The sequence below is a fragment of the Centruroides sculpturatus genome, unplaced genomic scaffold, assembly GCF_000671375.1.
Source record: "Centruroides sculpturatus isolate CEXI.00-Female unplaced genomic scaffold, Cexi_2.0 scaffold188, whole genome shotgun sequence".
Taxonomy (NCBI): Eukaryota; Metazoa; Arthropoda; class Arachnida; order Scorpiones; family Buthidae; genus Centruroides; species Centruroides sculpturatus.
Genome location: NW_019384404.1, coordinates 63544 through 91007, shown reverse-complemented (window position 1 = coordinate 91007; position 27464 = coordinate 63544). Strand labels below are relative to the sequence as shown.

Genomic DNA, 27464 nt, shown 5'->3' with positions numbered 1-27464 from the left:
TAAATGCGGAGAGCTGCAATCCTTTGAACAAATAACAGTTTTTTACAGTTATAGACTTTGGCGGCCACAAGGCCCCGACCTATACGGCATAGAGGAGTGCTGGCTGAATTGAACCTTTGTAAATAAGCTTAGTAGCTTCCAAGATGGGTGACGATGTGAGTGCCGCTTTTGTAGTTTACTCAGACTTAGGCCGCAAGCTTCACAATGTTTGCTTCCATCTAGATACACACTGCTCAATAACACAGGTTGAAATGTTAGCTATTTATATGAGCGTAATTCACATTAGGTGGAGGAAGGACAAAAGACATTACTTACACTATCGCATTTATTCTGACAGTAGGGTAGCTTTACACAGGGTTGTGAAGTCTGATAGCAGCTTAAAACTCATCCATCTCATACACATTCTCAGACACTTAGATGACAACATTAGAACAGATTTGCAACGAGTCCCGGGTCATGTAGGGGTTCTTGGCAATGAGACCACTCACCATCTTGCCAAACAAGCTGCAAAGTCTTCAGTCACTAGTACTTTCAGTTACATTCCTACCTCGTACATCAACAATCATGTCAAGAAGCAAGACATTCTCTGGCAAGACAGCTGGGAACATGACACCACTGGTAGGCTCACCTACGCTTTTGTCCCCAAGGTTGACACTACTGCGACTCTTTGCTACTTTTACCCTAGTTACACCCTCACTCAGTACTTACAGGACACAGCAACTTTAAGCAATATTTGCATAGATTTAACCTTGCGGACAATCCACAATGTGATTGTGGTATTCAGGAGGACCAAACACCACTTTACTTAGTTTTTTGCTGCAATAGGTATTTTGAGTTTTTTAAACTTCGTTGGGGCTCTTATATGGCTTCTTTAAATTTTGTCCACAGAGCCTAAGAGCATATCTTCAAACTTAAAAATGAGCTAATTTGTGAAGCATGATGGCGATCATATTAAAGAAGATATTGTTTTTTGAAGTAAGAAGAGAATGCTCATAATCCTTGCTCATATGTCTAAAATTCGAGAGCCAAGCAAAGGTCCGTTCAATGATCCAACGTTTGGGGATAACCTGAAATCCTGTATTAACTACTTTCTTGGCGATTGTCAATAAGCATTCTGTTTCCAATAAACAGCGGTTTTGTAATTTATCTATGTATCCCTGGTCAGCAAAAAACTTGCATAGAGTTGGAGCTTTGCATTTAGCTTGAGTAAAAAGATTTAGAGCACCATCACGATCTTGAATGCTTGCACTGTGCACTTCAGCAGTGATTATAAGCTAGGTATAATCACATTAGAGGCAGTTTAATGAAAGCTGCTATTCTTGAAGGGTACAACTGGCTTTGCAACCAACACCAACTCATTCACTTACTGTACACGCGTGAATGAGTTGGTGTGGATTCCATCATGTTCCATCATCTACTTGCATTCATATCTCTTAATGGAGCTCTTGAGAGCACTCACTCCAGGGGCATGGATGGCAATTAGCTTTCCCTTGCTTTGTTTTAACTGTCAGTATATAGCTGCTTTCAACTTTGTATTTTAATTCTTATTTTCTGTCTTCTTTTCAGTTTAAATTCGGTTAGTTTAAGTTAGTCCTAGTCATAAGTTAAATTAGGGACTCTTAGCTTGGTTTCCGGTTAAGTTAAATTAGATTAAGGTTGTTAGCTTCAGTCGTCTGGTTAGGTTCGTCTTAGGTTATGGTAGGCTAGATAGTTAATGAGTAAGTTAATGTTTAAAACAAATTTAAATAAATAAATAAATAAATAAAACTTGGGGTCTTGCTTGTTTGTCTTCTGTTGGTCCATTCATCTTGTCTAGTTTGTCATTGTGTTCGTTTGTTTTTTGTGCTGGCACTTTTTTTGTTTTGGCACTAACTTCTACACTTAGCTATTTGTGGCAGCACTCAATTAGTGATGTTCGCTACACTCAGGTGGTTTTCTTTCAGACCCTTTGGGGGACTACGCCTTGCAGCCTAAAAACTGCATGCCAATATCAAACATAGAGGGTACAGTAGTCATATGTATGCCATTCAGAGGGATCCTATCTTTCTCTACTGTCTATCTCCTCTCAGACCTTCTTCCCCTTTTCCCTTCCCTTTTTTCCTCTGGCTAAACACCATGTATATATGCTGATGCACAATGAACCATTCGATGCACTAGAAGCCTGTGAGCCTCATTAATCATGCTTTTCTGCTTGTACTGTATTAAATAAAATCTAACACTAGTTGATAATAATGAGATAACTCAAAAATGGATCTGCAGAAGATTGCCAACCACTGTTATTGAATAAAAACTTTTCTGAAATTAGTACTTTCTGAAGTCAATTTTTATTGATGCTCTATTATATTTGTATTTCAAAAATATCATGTGAATTGATATTAGTTAAAACTGTTGGTACTGAAAACCTGTGTTATTTTATATTTGTCATTTTTATTTCTAAAAAGAATATTGAAAGTAAATATAATAAGATTGATATAGTAAAATATATTGCCCATTCACATGTGCATGTTTTCAATATTTATAGAATCTATTTTTCAATATTATGGACTCTCTCAAAATGAAATATAATTTTCTTAACATATTTAAAAACCATTTAAAAATATTTTTATCTATTAAATATTTTCTTTGGATATGGTAAAATCATGAAATTTTAAGATTTACAACTATTAGAAACTTTATGAAGGCTAAGTTTTTATATATCAAGTATGCCATAAAATTTGAATTAATGTAGAAATTTCTGAATTAATTCAGTTAGTTATTTTATGATAAAAACAAAATAAATGAGCTTTGTTAAGTTTTTAATAATGTTCTAGAAAAATAAAAATGTAAGAACATTAACTCATAAAACAGCAAGGTTAAAAATATTCAATACTGGTTTCAATAAATAAATGTTTTTATTAATAATTTAATTAAATAATAATTTTAACATTATTAAACAATTACCTGCATCTGGAAGCTGATTAACACTGTTCAAACAAAGATAACACCATGCAATATCTAAACACAGGAGGGCATAATTGTCAACTGCATTCAAAATTTCTGATGTACATTGTCTATATAAAAAATTAAAGTAATTTATCAATAATTTTAATACTGTTAATTTTAAAATACTGAGTTTTGCTGAATGTCTGAAGAAGAGAGAGGGTTACAGAAACATGTCCAAGATCATTATGAAGATGTATAGTAGATAATTCACTCATAATACCTAAATTATTATTATTTAAAATGTAAGATGTTTGTTGAACTTTAAATCAAAAAATTAAAATACTAGTAATTAACCATTTACANTATATATAAAAACTGAAATTCTAAAGAGGAAAATTTATAAAATAAAACAGTCATTTCAATCCTTTGAACAGTCCTTTATTATTATTAGAAGAGATAATTAAATTATACTATATGCAATTCAAACTGTTCTAATTTATATTTACTCTTCAGTAGTACAAGAAAAAAAGGCACAATATAAACTTACTTTACTTGATTTTACAAACCATGAGAGAAAAAACATATAACTTTGTCATATGTTGACATATATTTTATCATAATATCCCACAAAAATTTGCATACCAACATTTACATTCAGTTTATTTTTAGTACTGATCATTAATAAATGTTCTTTAAATTTTCTCTTATAAATATTCTTTTTCCTATTTACTATTCTAATTTTAGAAATATCAATGTTACAATTAGTTTCTTTTATATGTTTAGGCTAGTAGTGATATGGTAATTAGGATAATACACTTTGATATTTTCTATTAAATTAAATCATTTGCTTATAAACACCACATTTGCATATCCCTAACTCTTTTATGTTGGGCAGTGAAGCATTACCTGTAATATTTGACAGGCTATTCCAGGATCCCACTTGATACAGTAGAATCTTGTTTTAATGGATCATGAAACAATGGATTTCTCAGAATAACAATTTTTCCACCAAGTCCTGCAAAATCAATGTAGCTTTACCTTCTTTTAGTTGATAGTTTGTAAATAATAAATTTTTTCCTAGCCTCATGTATTGTAAACTTCGTGTTTTTTCATCACATTTAGGTTCTCTATTATATTTGGGTGTTTCCAGGAATCTGTAGAGTTTGATGATGCACTTGTTACAACTCTAATGTGTACAGTACAATTAAAGAATTGTATATATAGAGTCGGCAGGCTGATACAATTAAGGAGAAGCCACCTAGTAAACATTCTGACACTGCTCCAAGTGTAGTGCTGAAATTTAGTGAGGCTGTTCAGTCTTTCCAAGTCATGAAGACTTTCCTGATGAGTTTCAGCAAAAATGAATAGGTTGTACATAATGTGGTGGTAGTATGGCATAATAACAATCTTGTAACATATGTGTATCTATAGAATAAAGAAGAGAAATCTCAAGAGATCGATTTCTAGTACAGGTATTTCTTATATATAGGGAATTAAAAAATGGAAATTTTTTAATAATAAATATTTTCCTGGATGTATGGAAAATCTGTTGTTTATGATATAATGAATTCTTGGAACAACAGATGATTTTCAGCAACCCAAGCAATCCACTGAAACTAGATTCTACTGTATTTCGGAATGCACTAAAAGGTAACAATATGTAGTTTTTTTTGTGAGCTACAACTTTATGATTGACAATTTGGTCCTATTTTCATTAGGAGTTAATATTACAACAGCCTTCTTTAATAGAAAACCTAGAGAGAGTGAAAATTTGCACCATTGTTTAGTGCATGTCCAACATAATGTATATTGACAAAACTTCTACAGTGATTAATCTATTAGTTTTTGGTTGGGGAGACACTTATTATCACCCTGCATATTAATGATTTTTACAATAAATAAATAATTTTACTTATCTGTAAAATTCAGGAAGTAAGTGAATATCAGATATGACATGCTTAGACATTGAAAGTTTAATATATAGATTTTTTGCAATAATAGTATCAAATAATAACCAAAGATATTTTTCATTTTAAAAAATATTTAAATTTTTTGAAAACACTTGTGTTTGCTACACTTATTTTTATATTTGAGATTATAATCTCAAGTATAAAAGAAATACCACTAAATAAAGTTTAACAATATTGAATTTAAATACTATAAAGAAAATTATGGATTTAAACTAAAATTTATAACTACAGTAGAGCGTCGATTTTCCGAATCAATTGGGGACTGGGGTTGTCCGGATAACTGATTTACGTACGAAATAATAGNTGGAAATGAAAGTATTTAAATGGGTCTTACTATGAGAAACCCATCTTTAGTCAGAGAAGATTGAGGAAAACATTTTCTTGGAACTAAAATATAAATGACAGCAAACAAATCTGACAAAGTACCATGCATTAAAAGTTTGTTATCATTAAAAGATCTAAGAATCTCAACAAAGCAATAGGTCCTGTCAATGTATCAATAAATTGGTTCAAAATGTTAAATATTTCACAGATGAACACATATCTCTTAAAACCATTTTAAAAATTGTCAAATTTTTGTTTATGCCTCCCTAGATGTAATGCCCCAATGGGACAAGTATTTTCATTAGTGAACAATTTGTGGACTGGTGTAAAACCCAATTAAAAATCAAAACATTGGAAACATGCATTTACTACTGTGATCAAAAAGTTTTGGGAATGGTTTATTTAAACAATGGGTGTACTGTACAAGAGGACACTGTCATCATTTTTTTGTCATTTGGTGTGATTTCCATTGATATCTAGCAGCAATCCATACATCATCATCTGTTTTTGTTTACAAATAAGCACTTGTGTTGTGTGTAAAGAATTTTTTCACTGGCAATTTCAAAATGTCAAGTATAATTAATCAAAGAATGTGCATTAAATTTTGTTTTTGCAATGGAATTATTGCTAAAAAGAAATGTTTCAAAAAGTCTCTGGTAATGATAGTCTATCAAAAACAAGAGTTTTTGGGTGGTATAAGATGTTCAAGGAAGGCAGAGAACATGTTGGAGATGAACCACACCCTAGTAGACCATCTATTTCAACTGATGAACAATCTGTCACTCAAATCTAGTGCTCAATGATCATCATTTAACAATTAGGGACAAAAAAATAACACACATAAATTGGAACTATATAATCAACTAACTGACACCTAAATGCAAATTCCAGCACATAATAAACAAAGAAATTTTAATGTTCAAACATTTTCAGCCATCCTTCACGAATGAATGCACAAAAAAAACATGAAAACAGTTCCATCCTTTAAAAATTTCTAACTTTCGAACCTCGCTGAATTCTGATTTTTAAACATTTAAACAATGTTCAATACAGAAATTGTTACGTTTACATCACATATATTAAATAAACAATTATTTTTTAAAATAAAGCTATAAATAAAATTATATTTTGTGGCAGCCTAAAAGTTAAACATTTAAACGATGTATCAAACATCTCTGATCAATATTGATTAAGGAAAAGAACATGTTAATCACTAGTACAAGATTAAAAGATGTATTTTTTTCCTTGAACGTTCAAGGAAAAAAATACATCCAGAGAAGGAATTTACTTAGAAAATGTTGACTGAGGAGGGACAAAAACAGAGCCCGAAACGTGTGTAGAAACGCGTCTCAACAAAAAGCTGGAATAAATGAATGAGTTATGCCATGTGTTGATTACTGTGCTACATTGCAGTTTTTAAACAGATCAACAAAAGCTGGAATAAATGAATGAGTTATGCCATGTGTTGATTACTGTGCTTCATTGCAGTTTTTTAAACAGATGTAAAGATACAACACAGTTTCGAAATACGGAAAAAAATTTTAATTGTTATTTTAAGTATAGTTACAATACCTTTCTTTCTTCAAAAGGAAGATTTAATACTCTTCCACTTTGATCTGCTACTTGGAGGTATTGATCATTATCAGGATTAGCTAATTTTAATGAAAATTAAAACATTAAATTATTTTTTGTTAATAGTGGCATCAAGTTATTACTAATTAATAATAACTACAAAATATATTTCACAAAATAGCTATAAAATTTAACAAACCAGCATCAATAATAGATAAAAATTCTGCATCATCTTTTGTTCTTTGTAATAAAGCTGCTTCTTGATCATTTTGAATTAATTGTTCAATGTTATTTTCCACTAATAATGCCATAACTTGACTGTTTGGCTATAAATTTAACATAAAAATTACTATCTGTTATAAATCTGTCATTCTAAACATTATAATAAAATTGATTATATTACATTTTTTAATTTTAAATTAACTTAAATGTTATTTTTATATTTTCTAAAGTTTAAGTGCTTTAATTTTTTTATTTATTACACTGAAAAAGTATATACTTGAAATAAAATTACTAAGGATAACTGAATAAAAAATTTGAGTGTATTATTTTCTTCATAACATACAATCACAAAAAATAGAACAATTTATGAACTAAATCTGAATTTTAAAATTGACTACTATTTTGTAATTTATACAACAGCTTCAGATTGATTTGTAATATCAGATGACCAAATAAATAATGTCTTTTTGAAATGTGAATAAAAATGCTTGTATTTTTTGTTTAAAATAATTTTATTCATCAAAATATTCACATTCACATTCAACTACACTTTCCCAATGGGGGTGGTTGGAAAACACCAGTTTTAGCATTAAAAATTAAATTACTTCCTCTTTTATAGCTCTCATTTTTATAGCACGATGATTTGTACATTGTTTTCCAAGCATATGATTATCCAAAGACAAAAAAAAATGTGGTAATCTGATGGAGATAAGTCAGAAGAATAGGAAAGATGAGGTAAAAGCTCTATCCCAATTGCATTATTTCTTATAATTTCTGCAACATGTAGGCAAGCATTATCTTGTAAAAACAAAACCCCTTGACAATTTGCCAAAGATAACTGTTTTTGCCTTAATTTGTCATGTACTCTTTGTAGCTGCTCACTGTACAAATCTGCTTTGAAGGTTTAAGTAATGTTCAAGTACTCGTGATAAACAAAATCCTTTGAAGTCCACAAAACACAAAGAAAGATTTTTCAGAAATCATTCAAATCATTTATAACAAGTAAAATGGGAAAGCCATATTTGGGACAAGACTATGTCTCGGAGACTCACTACTAAGTGGAATCACTTTCACGCTCTTGGCGAGTCTTGTTCTCATTCTCTAATCTTATTTGGTATCGCTGGTTTTGCACACGATCATTCAAACTTTGCCAGCCTTTGCCACAACCACGAGGTCATACATGACGAATTTTCAGTGAAATTAACCTATCCAATTTCAAAATTTCTCTCCGTTGTGTGTCGCCCTGGGTTGAATTTTTGTTGATGTCTAACGAAAATTTCCCATTTTTGAAAAAAGTAATCCTGGCTATTGTATCATCCAAAATTATTTTTTAATTTTGCACAAACAAAATATATATATATATATATATCTATACATATATATATATATATAGGCTATTACTCATACCATGAAACCAACATACATAAGGATTATATAATACTAACAGAATGGTTGTACTTGCAACAAAGATGCCATGTATAGTTTGTAATATTTCTATTATGTGTGATTTTTACCACAGATGTGGCAGCATTTTTCTTTATCAGGTATTCTTTGTGTATCCACTACAGATCAAGTTACAACTGTTCTATTGTTCTTTTTAGTTTGTCTGTCAAATTGTGTACAAAAAGGCATAGATTAAGATGCCCAGAAATATTATGTAATCGAGTCAATAGCCAGTTTATAGTTAGAGTTTAGCTAATTGAATTTATATATAAAGTTAATTAACTATATATATATATATATATAATCTAGTTGGTATTCCATTATTTTTATGCACACATTTACAACAAATACAATGTAAAAATAAAATCTTTGTACAACCAAAAAATTATTTAAATACATAATTTTCAGTGAAACTAACACCTATATGTGATTTCCAGCAAATAACTGTAATGTTCTAATGTTTTTGATCAAAATATGGAGGTCCTCATCAGGAAATAAAACAAAAAACAAAAAATTCTATCATTCAATGGAGAATATAGTTACATTTAAAATAGATTCCAAATATTCAAAATAATGTTCGATAGATGTTNCCCACGGGGGAAGTGTTATACTTTTATAATAGATACATTTTGAGCCACAACAACGCATAGTGGTGTCTGCTAGTATATATATAAAAAAATAAATTGTTTATATATATATATATATATATATAAATGTAAAAAGAAAACAAATTATATTCTGATGCTGAAACAAGATATCTTGGGCCAACCAGTCAAGGTCAGCACGTCGTGACCAGAGATATGTCGGGAATAACACGGGAGTAAATAGGTTTTTTCAAAGATTCGTTTGTCAAAATTCAATTTAGCAACATTCACTTTTTGAACTTCCCAATGCACGCATTTGTCAAAATTCAATTTCACGTTTTCATTTCCAACTTCCCAATGAGCAATGCATGTGCAAATCTCACACTACTGCCTGTTTGTAGAGAGTGTTGCCATTTATTTTTATGTATTTTATTTAACATGTATTTTATTTAGACTCAGGTCTTGGTCTCCTGAGTACCTACAAGTCTGGTTTTTTTATGCGCACATGATTTGGGCACTTAATACTCTGTGCCAAATTGCAATTCCTGACATGTACTCCTTCATACCTCTAAGCTGATAAGCCAACTGGCAGTATGATTTTATAAACAAGACATAGTCTTGTCAAAAATGGTATTGTCAAACTGCCATCCTCTTGAGAAAATGTAATTGAATGTAAAGATGAATATTATGATGAATAAAGTCAATTTAAACAAAAAATACAAGCATTTTTATTATATTTCAAAAATGACATTATTTATTAGGTTACCTGATATTAATCCTGAAGCTGTTGTATACATTACAAAGTATCAGAATAATATCTGAATATATTTGATTATCAGATAGTATTTTAATGCTATGTGTAGTATTTTAACATATATAAATAGAACTTATCAGGTTACATTTAATTGTATGATACTTAAATAGAACTTATAAATGTTGTTAGAACCATAAGAAATATAATAGAATGATTTTAATTTTTGATAGATCTATATTTGCTTACTGATCAAATCTATTATTTCAAAAATTTCAAAATGATTTAAAGCCTAACAAATAGATAAAATATGGAAAATGAAATACAGATACCTTCATAAAACACAGTTTGAAAATTGGAGATATCTCCCATATAACATGACTTCCTGTTTCAATCTAACACAGTTTTTGAAATTATCCATACAAAATTTCACAATTTTTAAGTGTAAACTTCATTGTTCAATATTTTTTTTATTCAAATAAGCATGTGTGTTGTCTCAAATTCTCCCAAGAGTTTTGGAATATTGAAATTTTCAAATTATTTTGTGCTTTTTGTCAAGTTTATTTTAATGAAAACCAATAGGACAAGAAAGAAAAACAATTGCACTAACTTTCCTATCAACTGGGTATCATTGTTCTTGCTTTCAGAGTTTAGCCCTTAAAACTGTCACTATGTTTTCTTTTTATAGATTAATCTTTGCATTTAGTAAAGTTTATTTAAACAATTTTAGGTAAATGTTATTAAACTTTTTTTAACTGTAGGTATTAATTACTCATAAATGATTACTTCATTTGTAAAAAATGACAAATGAAATACAGTGTTATCTTGGTACTCGAACAATTTGGTATTCAAACACAAATTCTGGAAAAAAAATTCGCTTGGTACTCAACTGAACAAAAGTAACATGCTAGAACAAATTTTCAAATAATAACATATTTTTATTTTGTCATCCATAAAAACTTTTTATGATAAAAACAAAGAATATAAAAATGTTGCTAATACTTCTGATTAATATCAACAAAAAAGTTGAGATGATGATGATACTTTGTAAAAAGAAAACACTCTCATTTAATTAAAATTAATATTAACACGTAATATAGTACTTTTATTGTGATTGTTAATTATTGATTGGAAATAAATTATTAATTGCTTTAAATTAATAAACATATTTCTCTTAGTAATGAAAAAGAATAGTCTGCTTTTGCTAACTTCTGGAACATAACCCTTTATTTTTCATTAATCCTTTGTTTTATATAGCATGGATTCGCATAACATGGCACTTTTTTGGAACGTAACTACTGTGTTATATGAGGATTACCTGTAAATATATATTTTTGTTAAATATATATTTTTAAACTTTTTTAGCAAAGGAATCCACTTTTTGTAAAATATTTTCTAATACAATGGCAAAAATGTTTAAATAATTTATATAGTATAAAAAACATATATAATTAATTCAAGTTAAAAAGTAAACAATGTAAATTATTACCTTTAAATTTTGTTCTGACAAAGCTTTATCTTCCTTTATCACTCTCCCAACAGCAATTAGCTTTAAACATGATACATTTACATTCATATTTTTAGCAATTAATTCTTTTAATTGCTGTCCAGTATTAGATAATGGAATCTCTATCACTGAATTTTGAAAATGAGAATTCTGAAATAAAATAAAATTAATTTATCTTTATTCATTAAGTGAACCTTAAAAAAAAACAAAATATTCTTTAATAAACTGTAATAATTACATTCATAAATACAATAAAATAATAATTATTATTCCATCTTAATAAATATTTTTTCTATTTCAATTTGTTAATGAACTGTTAAAGCCAAATAAACATCTATAACATATTTAATAAACATATATAAACATCTCTAAGTCCGATAATTTTATTAATGTATATATACACCATGCCAGAGTAAATCAATAATCAGCTAAGTTGCCATAGTTGGTGATTATAGTCCATGGGTTCTAAGTTATCCCCATTCCGATGCCATGAGTAACTAGTGTGATTATATCTAAATTAAATCTATGTCTGGAATCACAAGAAGGTCTGAGTAGTGTAACTGGAAACTCATCAGAATGGTAAGCAGCAGTTAAGGGTTTGAGTGTTACTCTGGACCAAATCTTTTCTTCCGGAATTTTCTAAATTATTTAATAAATATTAAATTTAATAAGAGAGAGCACCTAACACCTACATTTAGGTCAAATTATTTAGTATTTAATTATTAATAATAATGGTAATATAGCCCAATTTAATCTGGCAACTTTTTGGCTTTAATATAATTATCAGGCTTAAAGAAATTTATATACTGTACGTTAATGAACAATTATTTTATAAAACAAAATTCTAATATCAAATAAGCATTTATGCATATATCATAAAAAAAATAAAGTTTAATCTGATTAATTACAACTTAAATTAATTTAAATTATTGAATAATTTAAAATCTGCTATTATTTAAAACAAAAGAAAAACCAAATTACTATACTGTACAGAGAAAATTAAACAATGCTTTAATGGCGTTAAAAATTTTTTAAATAAACAAAAACATTTGAGCATTATTAAATCAAATAATTCATGTTCAGGAATGTTCCAATAGCAAATTTGTTACCAGGGGCAAATGTGTTCTATATATAAATGAAAAAGACAAAGATATTGCTAACCTTGAAGTTTACAAGCATTTAACTTATAAAATAAGTTAAGATTAGGTTAACTTAATATAATAGGCTAAAATAAAATACATGATAACATTAAGAATTTTATATCATCTTCAACCTAACATAACATTCAATATAATATTTTATTTCAAATAATTTTTGCTTTAATATTTTATGAGTTTTATGTTTGTAAACTCCAAGATTACTACGGCAATGTTTCATTTATGTTTCCAACAGTGTTCATCTTTATAGTAATTATGTAGTATATATAGTAATTATGTAATTATATAATAAATATCTGAAAACTTTTTCTTGTGTATTCTTAAACATTTAATTTTAACTTCATTAAAACACTTTACTGTTGATTTTCTGGTATTATTCCTGTTTATATTCATAGTTAAATCAGTGTTTCACAAATATAGTTTATTTAAATTATCTATATATATAAAAATGATGTATGTGCGTGTGTGTCCTTCATGCATTACCACACTGTTTATCCGATTGCCATGAAACTTTGAGAAGTTGTTTAATACACTTCGTTTCTGGCATAGTATATTTATCCTACGATAGAGTGTATATGAGCATTTCATCGTGAGATCAATGGATTTCAAATTGTGATGACCATTTTCCCCCTTCAAAAAATATCTCTATATATGCATTTGTGAACTGTTATTTACGATATTTATAATAATTTTTGTTTAATCACTTTATTTCAACTTTTTTTTTGCTAATTATGCATTCGCTTGAACTTCATTAAAACCTTAACTGTACCCCGAACAACAACCAAAGTTGTAAGAAGAAATTTGCATATTTTACCAATCTAGGTATCCCCTTTTCCAAATTTTAATATCAACTCAAAATAATTTAAAAAGACAAATTACAATAAAATGGTTTATTATCCAACTATCAGAAATTTCACAACATGCCAAGGAAGAGAGGAAGGAGCAATTAAATAATTAAAATTATAAAGGATTAAAAAATATATATATAAAAATGGTGAATATCGCACTTCTGACAATCGCTGCAAGTGTATGGGCTAAATTTGGAGAATCGTGCTTCTCGCATGGACAACTGTACGTGGCTGGCTCACGCGTCGGAAAACCTTCCGATTTATTCGTGTACGCACCAGACGGAAAAACAAAAAATATTGTGTATCCACAAACACTCCAATAAATAAATAGAATTGAAACAACACTTTGAAATGTTTTCCCAATGAAAATGAATAATAATAATAAGTTTCAATAAAAATGATAAAATGTAAATTGAATTTTATTATAACGAGTTTGCTTAAATTTCCTTTCTTCTGAGATTGCAGCAATGTGCGATGGGTAAGCTAGTATATATAAGGATGTTTGTTTGTTTGTTCACTATGCATGCCTAGGCCATTTGACCATTTGCTACGAAACTCAGCAGTTGTGTTCACATACTTCTAACTTAGAATAATGTCGTACATCCCACCCGAAAATATTGATTGGAATTTTATATATCAATTAATTTCTGTCTAAATTCATTTGCTGGCTTCTTATGTAGCATCATCTATCGGCAAAATTTAAGAAAAAATAAAACTATATATAATTCTTACAAAAAAGGATATAATTTTAAAAAACATATAAAATATTCACTTAATTACTGTGAGAATGATATAGCACAAAATAGATGCACTAGCACATAGCACATAGCTGGTAGCATATAGCACTTGCCTGCATGGAGTGGTGTTTTACCCCTGTACATTATACTTTACCTGTTAGCGATAGAGTCGTGCCAGTTATTTATCTAACTCTGCTTTGGGGAAAATTTTAAAATTAAAATAACATAATTTCTGGTGCAAACTAGAAGTTTGTATATAGTTAATTTGGGTATACTGCTCTTTTGTATCGCATTGCCATAATCAAATAAATCAAACCAATTCTAATCATTTTTCTATAAATGCAATATTTACAAGGAAGTGCTTAACTACCATAAAACCAGGACATGCCACCCCTCCCATTTCATCTTCCCTTTCATCTTCCCCTATTAACTCATAAACCCATTGTCCCAAACTTCTTACTGATACTGCCGAAAGATGTTCTAACATTCAGCCAAATTAATTAATGTATGTGCAATGATTGTAAGGCACAAAGAGCTTGAAGTCTTTTTCTATGCAGATGTTTATTTTTCCTATTTATTATCATGGCAACATTGCTTCATTCAAAATTTCCTGTAGTTGTAGTGTGTGTAAAGTGCATTTTATACATGTTAAGTCTTACTGTCAAATATCCATCTACTATTCTTATACCACAAGTTTCCTTTACTTACAAGGGGACCTTACGATCTTGAAAATTCAGTTCAGGATGAGACTTCGCAGGTTAGTAATATACCTCAAGGGTGTCTACCCAGAAGAATTGTAAAGCGCACTAGCCAGAAGATTCCAAGAAAAAGGACTCTAAAGTTTTAATCGCAGCTCATATACTGGTCGATTTTACACTATGGCAGCGTAGCAAAATGCTGATTCTGCAGCAAACTCACTTGAAACGCGGGTGATCTAGGTTTGATCATAGCCTTGGTTAACTTTTTTTTTTAAATTGTTTTAAAAATTATAACAATTTTTAAATAAAGTTATTGACCTAAAAATATTATCAATTAAATCATAAATAATTTTATTTTATTTATGAAATGACTATTACAGCTAATTAAAATGTGAATTAAAGATAATATTTTAGTTTTAAAAAGTCAAATAATTTCAAATGCATTTTTAATGGAGGTAAATTAAAACTTTTATTACTATTGTCATTAAAAAGTTATTACAAATTTTAAGATATTATAAGCTGTGGAGAGGTTAAAAATATTCGTTGTAAATTTGAGAAACCAGTTTCTACGTGGAAGAGTAGAGTATAGCTATTGCCCTATTGTACATAGGCAGATGGTCATTTCATAAATAAAATAAAATTATTTATGATTTAATTGATAATATTTTTAGATCATTAACTTTATTTAAAAATTGTTATAATTTTTAAAACAATTAAAAAAAAAAGTTAGCCAAGGCTATGATCAAACCTAGATCACCTGCGTTTCAAGCAAGTTCGCTACAGAATCAGCCATTTCGCTGTGCTGCCATAGTGTAAAATCGACCAGTATATAAGCTGCAATTAAAACTTTAGAGTCCTTTTTCTCGGAATCTTCTGGCTAGTGCGCTTTACAATTCTTCTGGGTGGACACCCTTGAGGTATATTACTAACCTGCAAAGTCTCATCCCGAATTGAATTTCCGAGACCGCAAGGTCCCCTTGTTAGATGTTTTTGCTGAGCTTTACTTTTTCAACCTGTTTTTCACCAGTTTTTTTATGTGATCACATAAAAACAATTATTTTCACATTTTTACAGGATTTCTTTATTTAAACAAGCTTTATATGAAATCTTTCAGAAGTTAAGGTTAGCAACTTCACAGTGGGGCCATCACAACCTAACCAACACAAAGCACTTTTCAAATATTAATAGTACACCAGTATTAATTAGTAGTTGTTGACCATCCTCTCTCCTGGAAGGAGAACTACTACTACTTTCAGTTGAATTTATTTTCAATTCCCTTCCACAACAGTCCCTCTTCCTATTGGACCCAATTGTATAGTGGCATTCAAATAGAAAAATTACATAATACAAGATTACTGGCAAGCACAAAATATGATTTAAGTGGTTTTTGAGGGTGCATAGTTTAAATATTTGGTCCATTTTTTGAAAAATTTGATTCGTTGGCAGATTACCATTTAATATTCAACTGTGAATAAAACAATTTGTTAAAGGTAATATTAGAAAAAAATGCTGTCTTCTTGACCAATTAAATTGCTGGCTATATTTCATACATCCGAGTATAGTGATAAACATGACAATGGTAGGCTGAAATAATCAAACTCTTTATATGGTTTTCTTTTTAATGTTTCTTATATTAGAGTATTCGATTTATGTAACAACAAAGGTTATCTTATGTAAGGGTTTATCATACCAAGTGACCAATCTAACACATTTTAAAAATCCTTTAAATTGTGTATAGTAGAGGAATATAGAATTTTAAAAATGTGTTAGATTGGTCACTTGGTATGACAAACCATTATGTAAGATAACCTTTGTAGTTATATAAACCAAATACTATAATGTAATATAATAGAAGAGTTAGAAGTACAAAATAATCTAATAATCTTAGTATTTGTTCTTATTTTTTGCACTGGCAATGCTGGGCTTACCTGCTAGTTTACTACAAATATGAAGCTACTATATCTCATTTTTTAAAAATAAAACTCAAAATGAGAAAAGTAGCATGTAGTCAACTGATTTATAAAATATATGTTTCTGGGATTCCCTGAAATTCTTGCATTTTGTAAATAGTTGAAGTTTGGGAAAAATTGCTGAATTGTTATTTTTTATAGCTTTAGTCATAATTGTGTCTAGATAGCAGAATTGTTTATCTATGTTTTTATGATTTAAATACATGGAATGTATACAAGTTTATCTTCAGCTTAAAAATGTTGAAGTGATTGGAGGAATGAAAAAGAAAGTTAACAGAAAATGTTATATTGCCAAAGAATATGAAATACTACCAAATACTAGAAACAAACTATTTTTGCAAATAGATACAATTTATATTTATTTTTGATCCTCTTCACATTTGAATTAAAAAACTTCAACTGTATAAATTATACAGTTGAAGTTTTTAACATCATAAAACATTCAATATCATTAACATACTTTATATTGATATTGTACTACTGATATTTAGCAAATATGATATAACATATCAGACATTAACATAAAATCAATTTCTAAATATAACTGTTTCTTAATTTTAAAAGAAAAAAATTTAGTTTTCACTTCAATTATTATAATTATAGGCTTAAAGTAAAAAAAATATACATTAATAAATATAAACTTTTTTTACAACTTATTCAATAAATTATTTGAGAACTGATAATCAAGGAAAACAATAAATAGCATAATTTTAAATAAATTAAATAGCATTATCTTAAAAAAAATTAAATTTTATTACATTTTTTTTATTATTCATTGTAGGAATGTATTTGATACCTTTTACTTGAAGTTTAATGTCTCTTTATTTGTTATTCTCAAAAAATAAATCTATTAAATTTTCATACAGTTCCAGCTAATTACTCAAATTAAAATCTTCAAAATAATTTGTAAATTGAATAATTCATTTTTCATTGTTGATTTTTGATTTTTACTTTTAAACAAAAAACCTGAAAATATATAAATAAATTAAAATACAGATTTTCTTCATATCTGCAGTTTAAATGAATTCAATATACGACTTACTTCTGACTCGAAACGAAAACAGTGCTTATTTCAAAATACCTTCACTAACATTTTCAAACTTAGTTCTTCTTCAGGTGAATAAAAGAAAACAGACAGAATCAATGTTATTCGAACATATCTGTTTCATACAAATTCTGAAACGCAGTGTTCTAAGGAAACCCATGCAATCATTGTCTTAAACTTGCACATGCTCTGTAGATAGAAGGATCGCTTTTTGATTGCACGAGTTTCCTTAGAACACCGCATTTCAGAATTCGTATGAAACAGATACATTCGAATAACATCGATTCTGTCCGTTTTCTTTTATTCACCTGAAGAAGAACTAAGTTCGAAAACATTAGTGAAGGTATTTTGAAATAAGCACTGTTTTGGTTTCGAGTCAGAAGTAAGTCGTATATTTTACAGCGTGTATAGATGAGATTATTTATGAATTCAATTTTTTATGATTCTTTCCCTTTTTTTCCAGCAATGCACTACAATCTACAGCAATCTACGGCTGTTCATATGCTACCACATTGCAATTATCCTACTAAATGTGATTATCACTCTGTAAACAAGGTGATGATCACATTTAGTGTACACAGGGTACATTTGGTATCATCTGTTTCCTTCATGGATAATCATGCAGACATTAATATCTACACAGATGAGTCTAAAAGCTCCCTTCATGTTGGCTCAAGTATCTGTATCTTCCTCCAAACTGACATATTTTGCTCAAAATATACTAGAAGATACAGATACTTCCCACATACCTCCATCTATCAAACTGAAGAAGATGCTGACTACCAAGCTGTTCAGTGGGCCACTTCACTAAGAATCACTAAATGTTGATAGACAGAGTTTTGTTTGGTAGTCTGTCCTAAAAGCTCTATTAAATCCCAATTGCAATAGCAATAAAATCGCATATATCCAGCATCATATTAAAAATCTTGTAAATAAGATAACTTTTATATATTTTCCTGGCCATACTGACATAGTTAGAAATGAAAAAGCCGACTTTGGGCTAAGTCAGCTGCAAAGGACACTGATTCGGACTACACTCACATCCCTCTCTCACATAGCAGCCTTAAAAATTATATTCATGACAACGCTATGCAAAACTGGAATCAACAATAATTGAGTAGTAAAACAGGTAGAATAACAAAACTTTATTTTCCTAGTGTTGAATGCAGGATCTCATCACCACTTTGATATGGCAAATGTTAAATTTCTTTGTCCAATTTATGATCAACATACACTTATTCTGAAATTAGAAATCTTTATGCTTGGTTTCAGGTGGCCATGTCCACTCGGTAAGCTTGTTCAGAAGCCACTGTTTTATGCTTTTTACAATTATGTTCAAAAAACATAGAAGAAAAGACTATTTATAATTTCTAATATTAATATCAAGTTTTACATTTTAGTTTTCACTAAAAGCCAAATACTAATTTTATGTTTACTTTGTATCATGTATTTTGGTTTATGTATTCTTAGTGTTATACACCCATAGGAGTGGTGCACTTATTCTAATAAAAAACAAGAAAGAAACCACCACACAGCCTTTCTNAAAAAAAAAAAAAAAAAAAAAAAAAGAGAGAGAGAGAGAAACCACCACACGGCCTCTCTCCCATGAAAAAAATGTGTAGAGCATGAGTCTGCTAGCATTATTATTTTATCACGTCACACAAGATGGCTTTAGTGCAACGAGTGTTCTTAATAGAAATGGCCAAATTGAAGCCAAATTCAAAACTCCACCACTCAACGAGATCAAAAAATAAAAATAAGAATATTACGTAAGACGAGATCTATTACCCCCTACCCGAGTAAGAAATCTTAAGAAATCCTTGAGCCCCACCCACCCCAAAATACCTTACGTAATTTATGGACAGCCCCTAATGTAACAATGGAAGTCCCCAGCCTCAATTTGAATGGTACACTGGTTCCGATTGCTATAATTTGGTACGAATTGGGCATTAATGTGACGATTTGCTATGACCACAGCAGTTAAGGTTTGACCAGGATGTTGGGGATAAATGACTTTATAATTCCCCAGTAGTGTTGGTTTACCTTGAAGGATATATGGCTCTTGCATTGTAACAATATCAATTTTATTCTGCTGGATTTCGGTTAGTAACTGTGACATAGCAGCCTTGCACTTTTGCAAGTTGATTTGAAGTATAGTAAGGTTATGGCCGGAGTGCAATTGTTGATTGAATTGATGATGACTGCAGGATGGTTGTATGGTAGGGTCAGTATTTGGACTGCTATTTGCTTTAGTCCCCACAATTTGTTTGCATGATTACAGCTGTTTTTATTTTCTGTAAAACCAGGCACCTTGCCTGAAAGGCCTTGTGACTTGTATTGTACCTCTTACCACCTTGCAAGATTTTATTAGCCTCTTGGCAATTCACACGTGATGGGCCCTTGACTTTGTTTTTGCATTCGGTGTAGCGGTGTTCACCCGTGCAGTGGCTACACTGCTGTTGATTCCGACACTCCCATGCGAAATGGTTGTAGCCACTGCACTTAAAGCATCTAACTATGTGAACAAAGTCATCAACCTTGACACTGCCCCAGGCCAGAGCTACATGTTTATTTGAAATCAGAATTTTCCTGATAAGAGGGGTCACACCCAATATCACATGCCTACAACCATCTCTAACATTGCCCTTTTTAAGGGTTGTGATGAGTTTACACTTTTGCTCGTAAAGTATTTTTGTAATAGTTTCCTCCTCAAAGTAATTTGGCACGTTGATCATTATGACTTTTGGACATCTTCCCTCTGCAACCTTAGTCTTGACTTTGGTTGCCAGAAGTTGGTTTGGTTTGTTTGCTTCTGGAATTTCCTCAACAGCACTCTTTAATTTCTCCCTCCCTATCTTTGCACGAGGAAACTTTGATACATATCCCATTGCCGCTCACCCCTCTAATAGAGCAGACCCCTATATCCAATTTGTTTGGCTCTATTTTTTCTTCAGTATCTGAGTGATCTCTTTTATGTCCATGGAGATACCCTCTCTCGCCTCTTGCAGGTACAGTAGTAATGCAACTTCCTCTCTTGTCCCTTTCTTGTTGATTTTCTCCTTGATGGTTTTAGAATATTTCTTGTGGTAACACTGGGATTGCTCAGGGCCTTTACGGCCTCGGCATAGCTTTGTATTGCTGGTGTGACCAATGTAGGTCTAGAGTCAATCCTTTGGTTTTTAAGTTCCCTCAGGATCCCATAGAGTTGGTGTACACACCCATGAAGTTTTAAAACCACATCCTGGATTTCGCCTCTAACTTTAGTTTAACTTTTAATTTCTTCTGGAAACCAGACAGATTTCTATAATACTTCCTAATAGAACAGAAGCTTCCTTCAGAACCTAGTCCTCAAGTGGTTCCAGCGACACCTCTGCTGTCAAACCCCCATCTCTGGAGTTGTTATCGCCTCCAGGATCCATCTAACTAGACAGTAATCCCAATAAATCTGTAGACTGAAATACAAACCTACCCCAAAAGACACACAGATGCCGGCTTTTGGTTGGATTCCAAAAAATTCTCATATTTCTTCTCTATTAACTTATCAACAAACTTACACTAATACATAAGCTGTGGCCAACTGTAAGTGTCCAGGACACCCTGTTAACCTTACCAGTAACCCCCTAATACCGCAAAAGCAAGTAAGCCAAAATAAACCCAAATGGTCACTAAAAAGTTAAGACAATGAAAACCAGAATGTCAGTTGTAACAGTAATACAGACACCAAATTACTCTGTGATCTGCCTTCAAGAAATTTTAATACTCTAATTCAGTGTTCCGCAACCTTTTTCTACTTGCGGCACACCCATGACTCAACACGGCACACCAAAATGTTATTCCCCTCAAAACCGTGTGATATGATACTATTAATAGAATTACGTAATGCCACTAACCTATTATTATTGTTATTAAGCAGACATCAACACCAGTGAGCAATTTTTTTTTTTTACATATAATTTCTTAGAATACATAAAAATGCATGGCTTGTAATAAAGAATAAACAAATATCATCTTATTTCATCAGTGCTGCGGCAGAGAATGAAATACAAGCATAAGAAACACAACAACTGTGATAAAAATATATAAATAAAATTTGAAATTAACAGAATATGTAAAAGTTCACGTCACACCTTTCACCATGTGACGGCACATCAGTGTGCTGCGGCACACCGGTTGAGGAACACTGCTCTAATTAACTGTTAACTTCTATCTTTGTAATTACCCAACAATGTTAATCAACTTATTCTCGAATATTTAATACTAGTGAGTAACTACTCCCTACAAGGCAAATTGGCCACAATGTGTTACATTATTCTCACTGTTTTCAACAAATTACATTCATTGCTTGTTTGCAGAAACCAAAAAAACCAAATTCCTGAAAAGTCATTCAGTTCTCAAAAGTTTTTGATTCTTAAAAGTATTCTGCTCCTATCCTTGCTTAATTCCAACAAAAAACTTGTAACTCCTTGTCATGTGATCTTCATTTTTCTGAAAAGGTTCAAAATCGTTCTTAAAGTACAGTAATACCCCGAACTTACGCGATAGGTGGGACCGAGCAGTAATCGCGTAAGTTGAATTCGCGTAAGTCGGGGTATAATTTTGCATATATATGCATACAAATAATTTTTAATTGAGGCCAGAGACTAAAGAAAACAATAATTTAGAAAAAAATGTTTAATAAAATCTTAGATAATACATATGTATAACAAATTACGCCTATATTATTTTACAATTTTTCACATTTACTTGATTATTACGCCATCATTTTAACATTGTTTCCATCTCAGCGATAATACTGTGACGTTTACGAATGATGCTTGAATTTAAAGATTGAGCATTTTTCACAGCTTCGAGAATTTTTTCTTTGCCTTTTATAATTGTTCTGACCGACAATTCCGGTAGATCAAACTTCTTTGCCAATTCACAAATTTTCATTTTTGTATCGAAGTCTTTAATAATGGGTACGTTCATAAAGTCAAACGAGTTAAACGCGTTAGTAACAAATCATTCGAAAAGTCTAACGAAATAAGAATAACGATGACGTCATTCTGGCTTAACTCGTTCCACTTTACGAACATACCCGATGTTAACTTTACATTCTAAAGATAAAGTTTTTCTTTTCTTGTTTGATGCAGAAGTATTAGTTCTACTTCGTTTGGATGGCATAGTAGAGTCTCTTAAATCTCCGTAGATATAACAAACACAGAAATAAATACCACAAAATAAATTGTAGCTATGCGTCGATTCCGTGCGACACATCCGAACATGTAAGCTGAACAATAGTGTGGGAGAGTGAGTAATCAAGGGTTGCATGGCGCTCAAACAAAAGATGAATCGACGAGATTTGAAAATCGCATAACTCCGTGTTCACGTAAGTCGGGGTTTGCGTAAGTCGGGGTAGCGTAAGTCAGGGTATTACTGTATAGTTTGATCTTGCTGTGGTGATAGTTATACCTGGAAGCAATTTTAATTAATTTGCCTACAAGTGGAATCTTAATTTTCCAAATTATTTAAGTTATATTCTTCATGCATAAAATGTCTCTTTTCATATAAAACATGTTTCTGGCTTATAGTAAAATTAAGCAGAGAAAATTGCTCCATTTTGAAAAATTCTTCTGTTTAGTTAGGTTTCCATTTTAATCACATTCCATATCAGAAAAATTTTATTGTATTATTTTTCTAATAATTCTTGATTTTATAAGATTAAAATCAATACTTAATTAAAAATAATACTCTAATNGTGACGTTTACGAATGATGCTTGAATTTAAAGATTGAGCATTTTTCACAGCTTCGAGAATTTTTTCTTTGCCTTTTATAATTGTTCTGACCGACAATTCCGGTAGATCAAACTTCTTTGCCAATTCACAAATTTTCATTTTTGTATCGAAGTCTTTAATAATGGGTACGTTCATAAAGTCAAACGAGTTAAACGCGTTAGTAACAAATCATTCGAAAAGTCTAACGAAATAAGAATAACGATGACGTCATTCTGGCTTAACTCGTTCCACTTTACGAACATACCCGATGTTAACTTTACATTCTAAAGATAAAGTTTTTCTTTTCTTGTTTGATGCAGAAGTATTAGTTCTACTTCGTTTGGATGGCATAGTAGAGTCTCTTAAATCTCCGTAGATATAACAAACACAGAAATAAATACCACAAAATAAATTGTAGCTATGCGTCGATTCCGTGCGACACATCCGAACATGTAAGCTGAACAATAGTGTGGGAGAGTGAGTAATCAAGGGTTGCATGGCGCTCAAACAAAAGATGAATCGACGAGATTTGAAAATCGCATAACTCCGTGTTCACGTAAGTCGGGGTTTGCGTAAGTCGGGGTAGCGTAAGTCAGGGTATTACTGTATAGTTTGATCTTGCTGTGGTGATAGTTATACCTGGAAGCAATTTTAATTAATTTGCCTACAAGTGGAATCTTAATTTTCCAAATTATTTAAGTTATATTCTTCATGCATAAAATGTCTCTTTTCATATAAAACATGTTTCTGGCTTATAGTAAAATTAAGCAGAGAAAATTGCTCCATTTTGAAAAATTCTTCTGTTTAGTTAGGTTTCCATTTTAATCACATTCCATATCAGAAAAATTTTATTGTATTATTTTTCTAATAATTCTTGATTTTATAAGATTAAAATCAATACTTAATTAAAAATAATACTCTAATACTTTTTCAACTCTCTTTTCATTCAAGATATACATTTTTATATTTCTTATCACTTTACTAAAATAATCAAAATGTTTTGAATCTCAAAAAAGCTGAATATTTAAAAACAATATTTAGTTATTTATACTAAAGTTAATTTTATATTCTAAGATTTATCAAAAATTTACTTTTGTAAGAAAATTTTGTCTTTTAAATTATATTTATTCTGGCCAACTAATAAAATATCCATTCATAAAGTTAATAATTAAAAATTGTAATTTAGAATAATATTAATAAATTAATAATAAACATCTTAAACACAGATACAGTAGACCACCCTATAACGCAGGTTCATATAATGCGGATTCATATATCATGGCGAAAAAATTGCGACCGTATTTGTATAAAGATGCTAACAGAGACTCGTAAAATGCGGTAAAATGTCGTCGCTGACTCGTGTCGCGACAGGATTGGTCGAATCTGGACCAATAGTGGAGCAGCCGAACTACTTACATGCTACGGAGAGTTTAGGTGGGTAAGTTGAGTTTACTATTGTCTGTATAGGCCTAAATTAGGTACTGTAAGTCTAATACAGTACTGTAATTTTATACATTTCTTGTGAAAAAAATATTTCTTATTCAACGGCCATAAAAATTATTTCTATTAATGATGTCTCCAAAGTTCAACGAATTTTTCACAGAAAAATAACTTATCAGAAAATGCGCCTGCCGTTTGGTGTGCTGCTCCGCAATGAAAACAAGCTTAAGTAATGGCGTTGTCTAACGGTGCACACTCAGTAAGTAATCCTACAATTTTTTGTTTATAGCATAGTTTATACGGATTATTCCCAAAAAATTATACATGTTTTGGAAATGTTGAGTCAAATTAGTCTAGAATTGATTAATTTTATGGAAGAAAACCTTTCAAACAGTAAACTGCACATGTGCCGAGCTGTGATTGGCTCATGTATTTAAGGATTCCTACAATGCGAAATTCTTATAAAGCAGAATGTATCTACCGCATTATAGGGAGTCGACTGTAGTTGGCACTTAAATTAATTAACCAATTGGACATTGTTGTATTCTGTGAGATTTAAATTTTGACTTCTTATTTTTTTTTTAGATGATTGATAAGACACCTTTATAAAAACACCATATTTATTTTAAAAAAATTTCATTGTTAAATATGAAATTTTTTAATATTGTGTCTCCTGTCCACTGTGTCAATAGTCTCAGTTAGGAAGTGGCAGAATATAATGATATATTAGTCATATTAAACATTACAACTTCACTTGATAAAAATTTGTAAGTCATCAAGAATATAAAACCATTATTATTATATTTTTGTTTTATTGTTTTTTATAAATTTCAAAAATTTATCAAATAACAATATTTAAATTATAAATTAACAAATTTAGATTAAAAAGTCTAACTAAATTATTACTTTATGATTTAAATATTGCTATTTGATATTCCATTTTTTGAATATTTGTGTCTACAAGATGATGCTTGTCTTAAAATAAGACAAAAATATTCCTTTCATACTAATAAATTTTGGCTTCCAGAAAAAGCAACTTTATTTCTAATAATTAACCATTTTAATGAGTTATACCTTTACAATGTCTTGGAAATCTGAAGTTTTACAGAAAAAAGTCATTTACTGTTAATATTGATAATCAAGTTTACAATTGGTCAAATATTTTAAAAATTTTATAAATAATGTCATCAAATGTTTGAAACATTCCAATTTGGAATTTAGTAGTTTGAAGCCTGAGGCAGGTTCATACAATAAAGTGAAAATGTTTATATATTCATTTAGTAAATCCATTTGCTGGAAAAGTGTTAATGATTTTGATTTTACAAGTTGTGTTCCAGCTTTGATTTTGAATTTTAGGTCTTATATTTTAAACAAAAATTTATTTAATGAACTTTTTTTAATTATTAAGAATTTAATAGAACTTCAAAAGTATCTCTCTTAATATAATTTTAAAAGAATTTTTAAAATTATTTTACCTTGTTCTTTGCATTAGCAAGTTTGATTCTTAATGATGCCAGACCAGTTTCTCTAAATTTTGTTCTTGCTATTAGATTTTCTACAGAATGTTTTCTTAAATGTTCCAACAAATAAATCACATCATCTTTTGAATATTGCAATTCTGTGCAATATCTTTCAACTAATTCCTAAAAAATAAATTGGAATAATAATAATTCATTTTTAAATTTAAATATAAAAATTATATTAGCAATAATAATGTCATAAATATTAATGTTAGCATATATATTTAAAGCTACTAAAGTTATAGTCCTGACTTGTTTATAATGTAATCTATAAAATGTTTAGAAATTTTTAAGATTTAAATTATGTAAACAGATAATTGAATTTTTAAATTTCACATTTCATTCTGATATGGTGATATCATTTATAGATTAGTTGATAAGTTTAAGTGGTTAAGTGTTTATATTTATTCTTCTATTTGTCCTACTTTTTCAGGACAAAACAGAATTAAACTGATCATTGTTATAATGTCATATTATCTTTTAAACCAAAATATCTATGAACTTGTAAATTAAAATTAAATTACATGCATATATATATATGCATGTAATTATATATATAGTAACCCCCATATAACACGGTAGTTACATTCCAAAAAATTGCCGTGTTATGCGAATCTGTGTTATACGAAACAAAGAACTAGTACGAAAAGGAGGGTTAGGTTCCAAATATTAGGTCAGTCCATAAGTTCCTGCGTATTTTATGACCTTGTTTTGCTGTTAAAAATGCCAGTCTAATGTGATACTTTTTACACTTAAGTGTTAAATTGGATCTCATTCATATAATACTGTTCAGAATTGGGAACATTTCAGTTGTTTATTTTCGTTAAAATGGAAGTAACAGATGAATATAAGAGACATGTTTTATACTTTTTATTTTTAAGTGGTGAGAATGCTACAAATGCAGCCAAAAAATTAAATACTGCTTATAATCAAACTGTAACAAGTGTAAGGACTGCGCAGAAGTGGTTTGAAAGATTTAGAAATAATGATTTTAGTGTG

At 30.0% G+C, this 27464-nt stretch overlaps 1 protein-coding gene across 1 annotated transcript in view; it reads right to left on the bottom strand.

Moving 5' to 3' along the window:
• LOC111618764 (NEDD8 ultimate buster 1-like) overlaps positions 1-27464 on the bottom strand; it is a 75342-nt gene that overhangs the window by 31081 nt on the left and 16797 nt on the right. The window contains exons 2-7 of the mRNA XM_023360338.1: positions 26421-26588; positions 11278-11445; positions 6988-7114; positions 6789-6868; positions 5122-5135; positions 2941-3050 (exon numbers count right to left, since the gene is read on the bottom strand). Of these exons, the coding sequence (XP_023216106.1) occupies positions 2941-3050; positions 5122-5135; positions 6789-6868; positions 6988-7114; positions 11278-11445; positions 26421-26588 (667 nt within the window). The remainder of the gene's footprint in view (positions 1-2940; positions 3051-5121; positions 5136-6788; positions 6869-6987; positions 7115-11277; positions 11446-26420; positions 26589-27464) is intronic.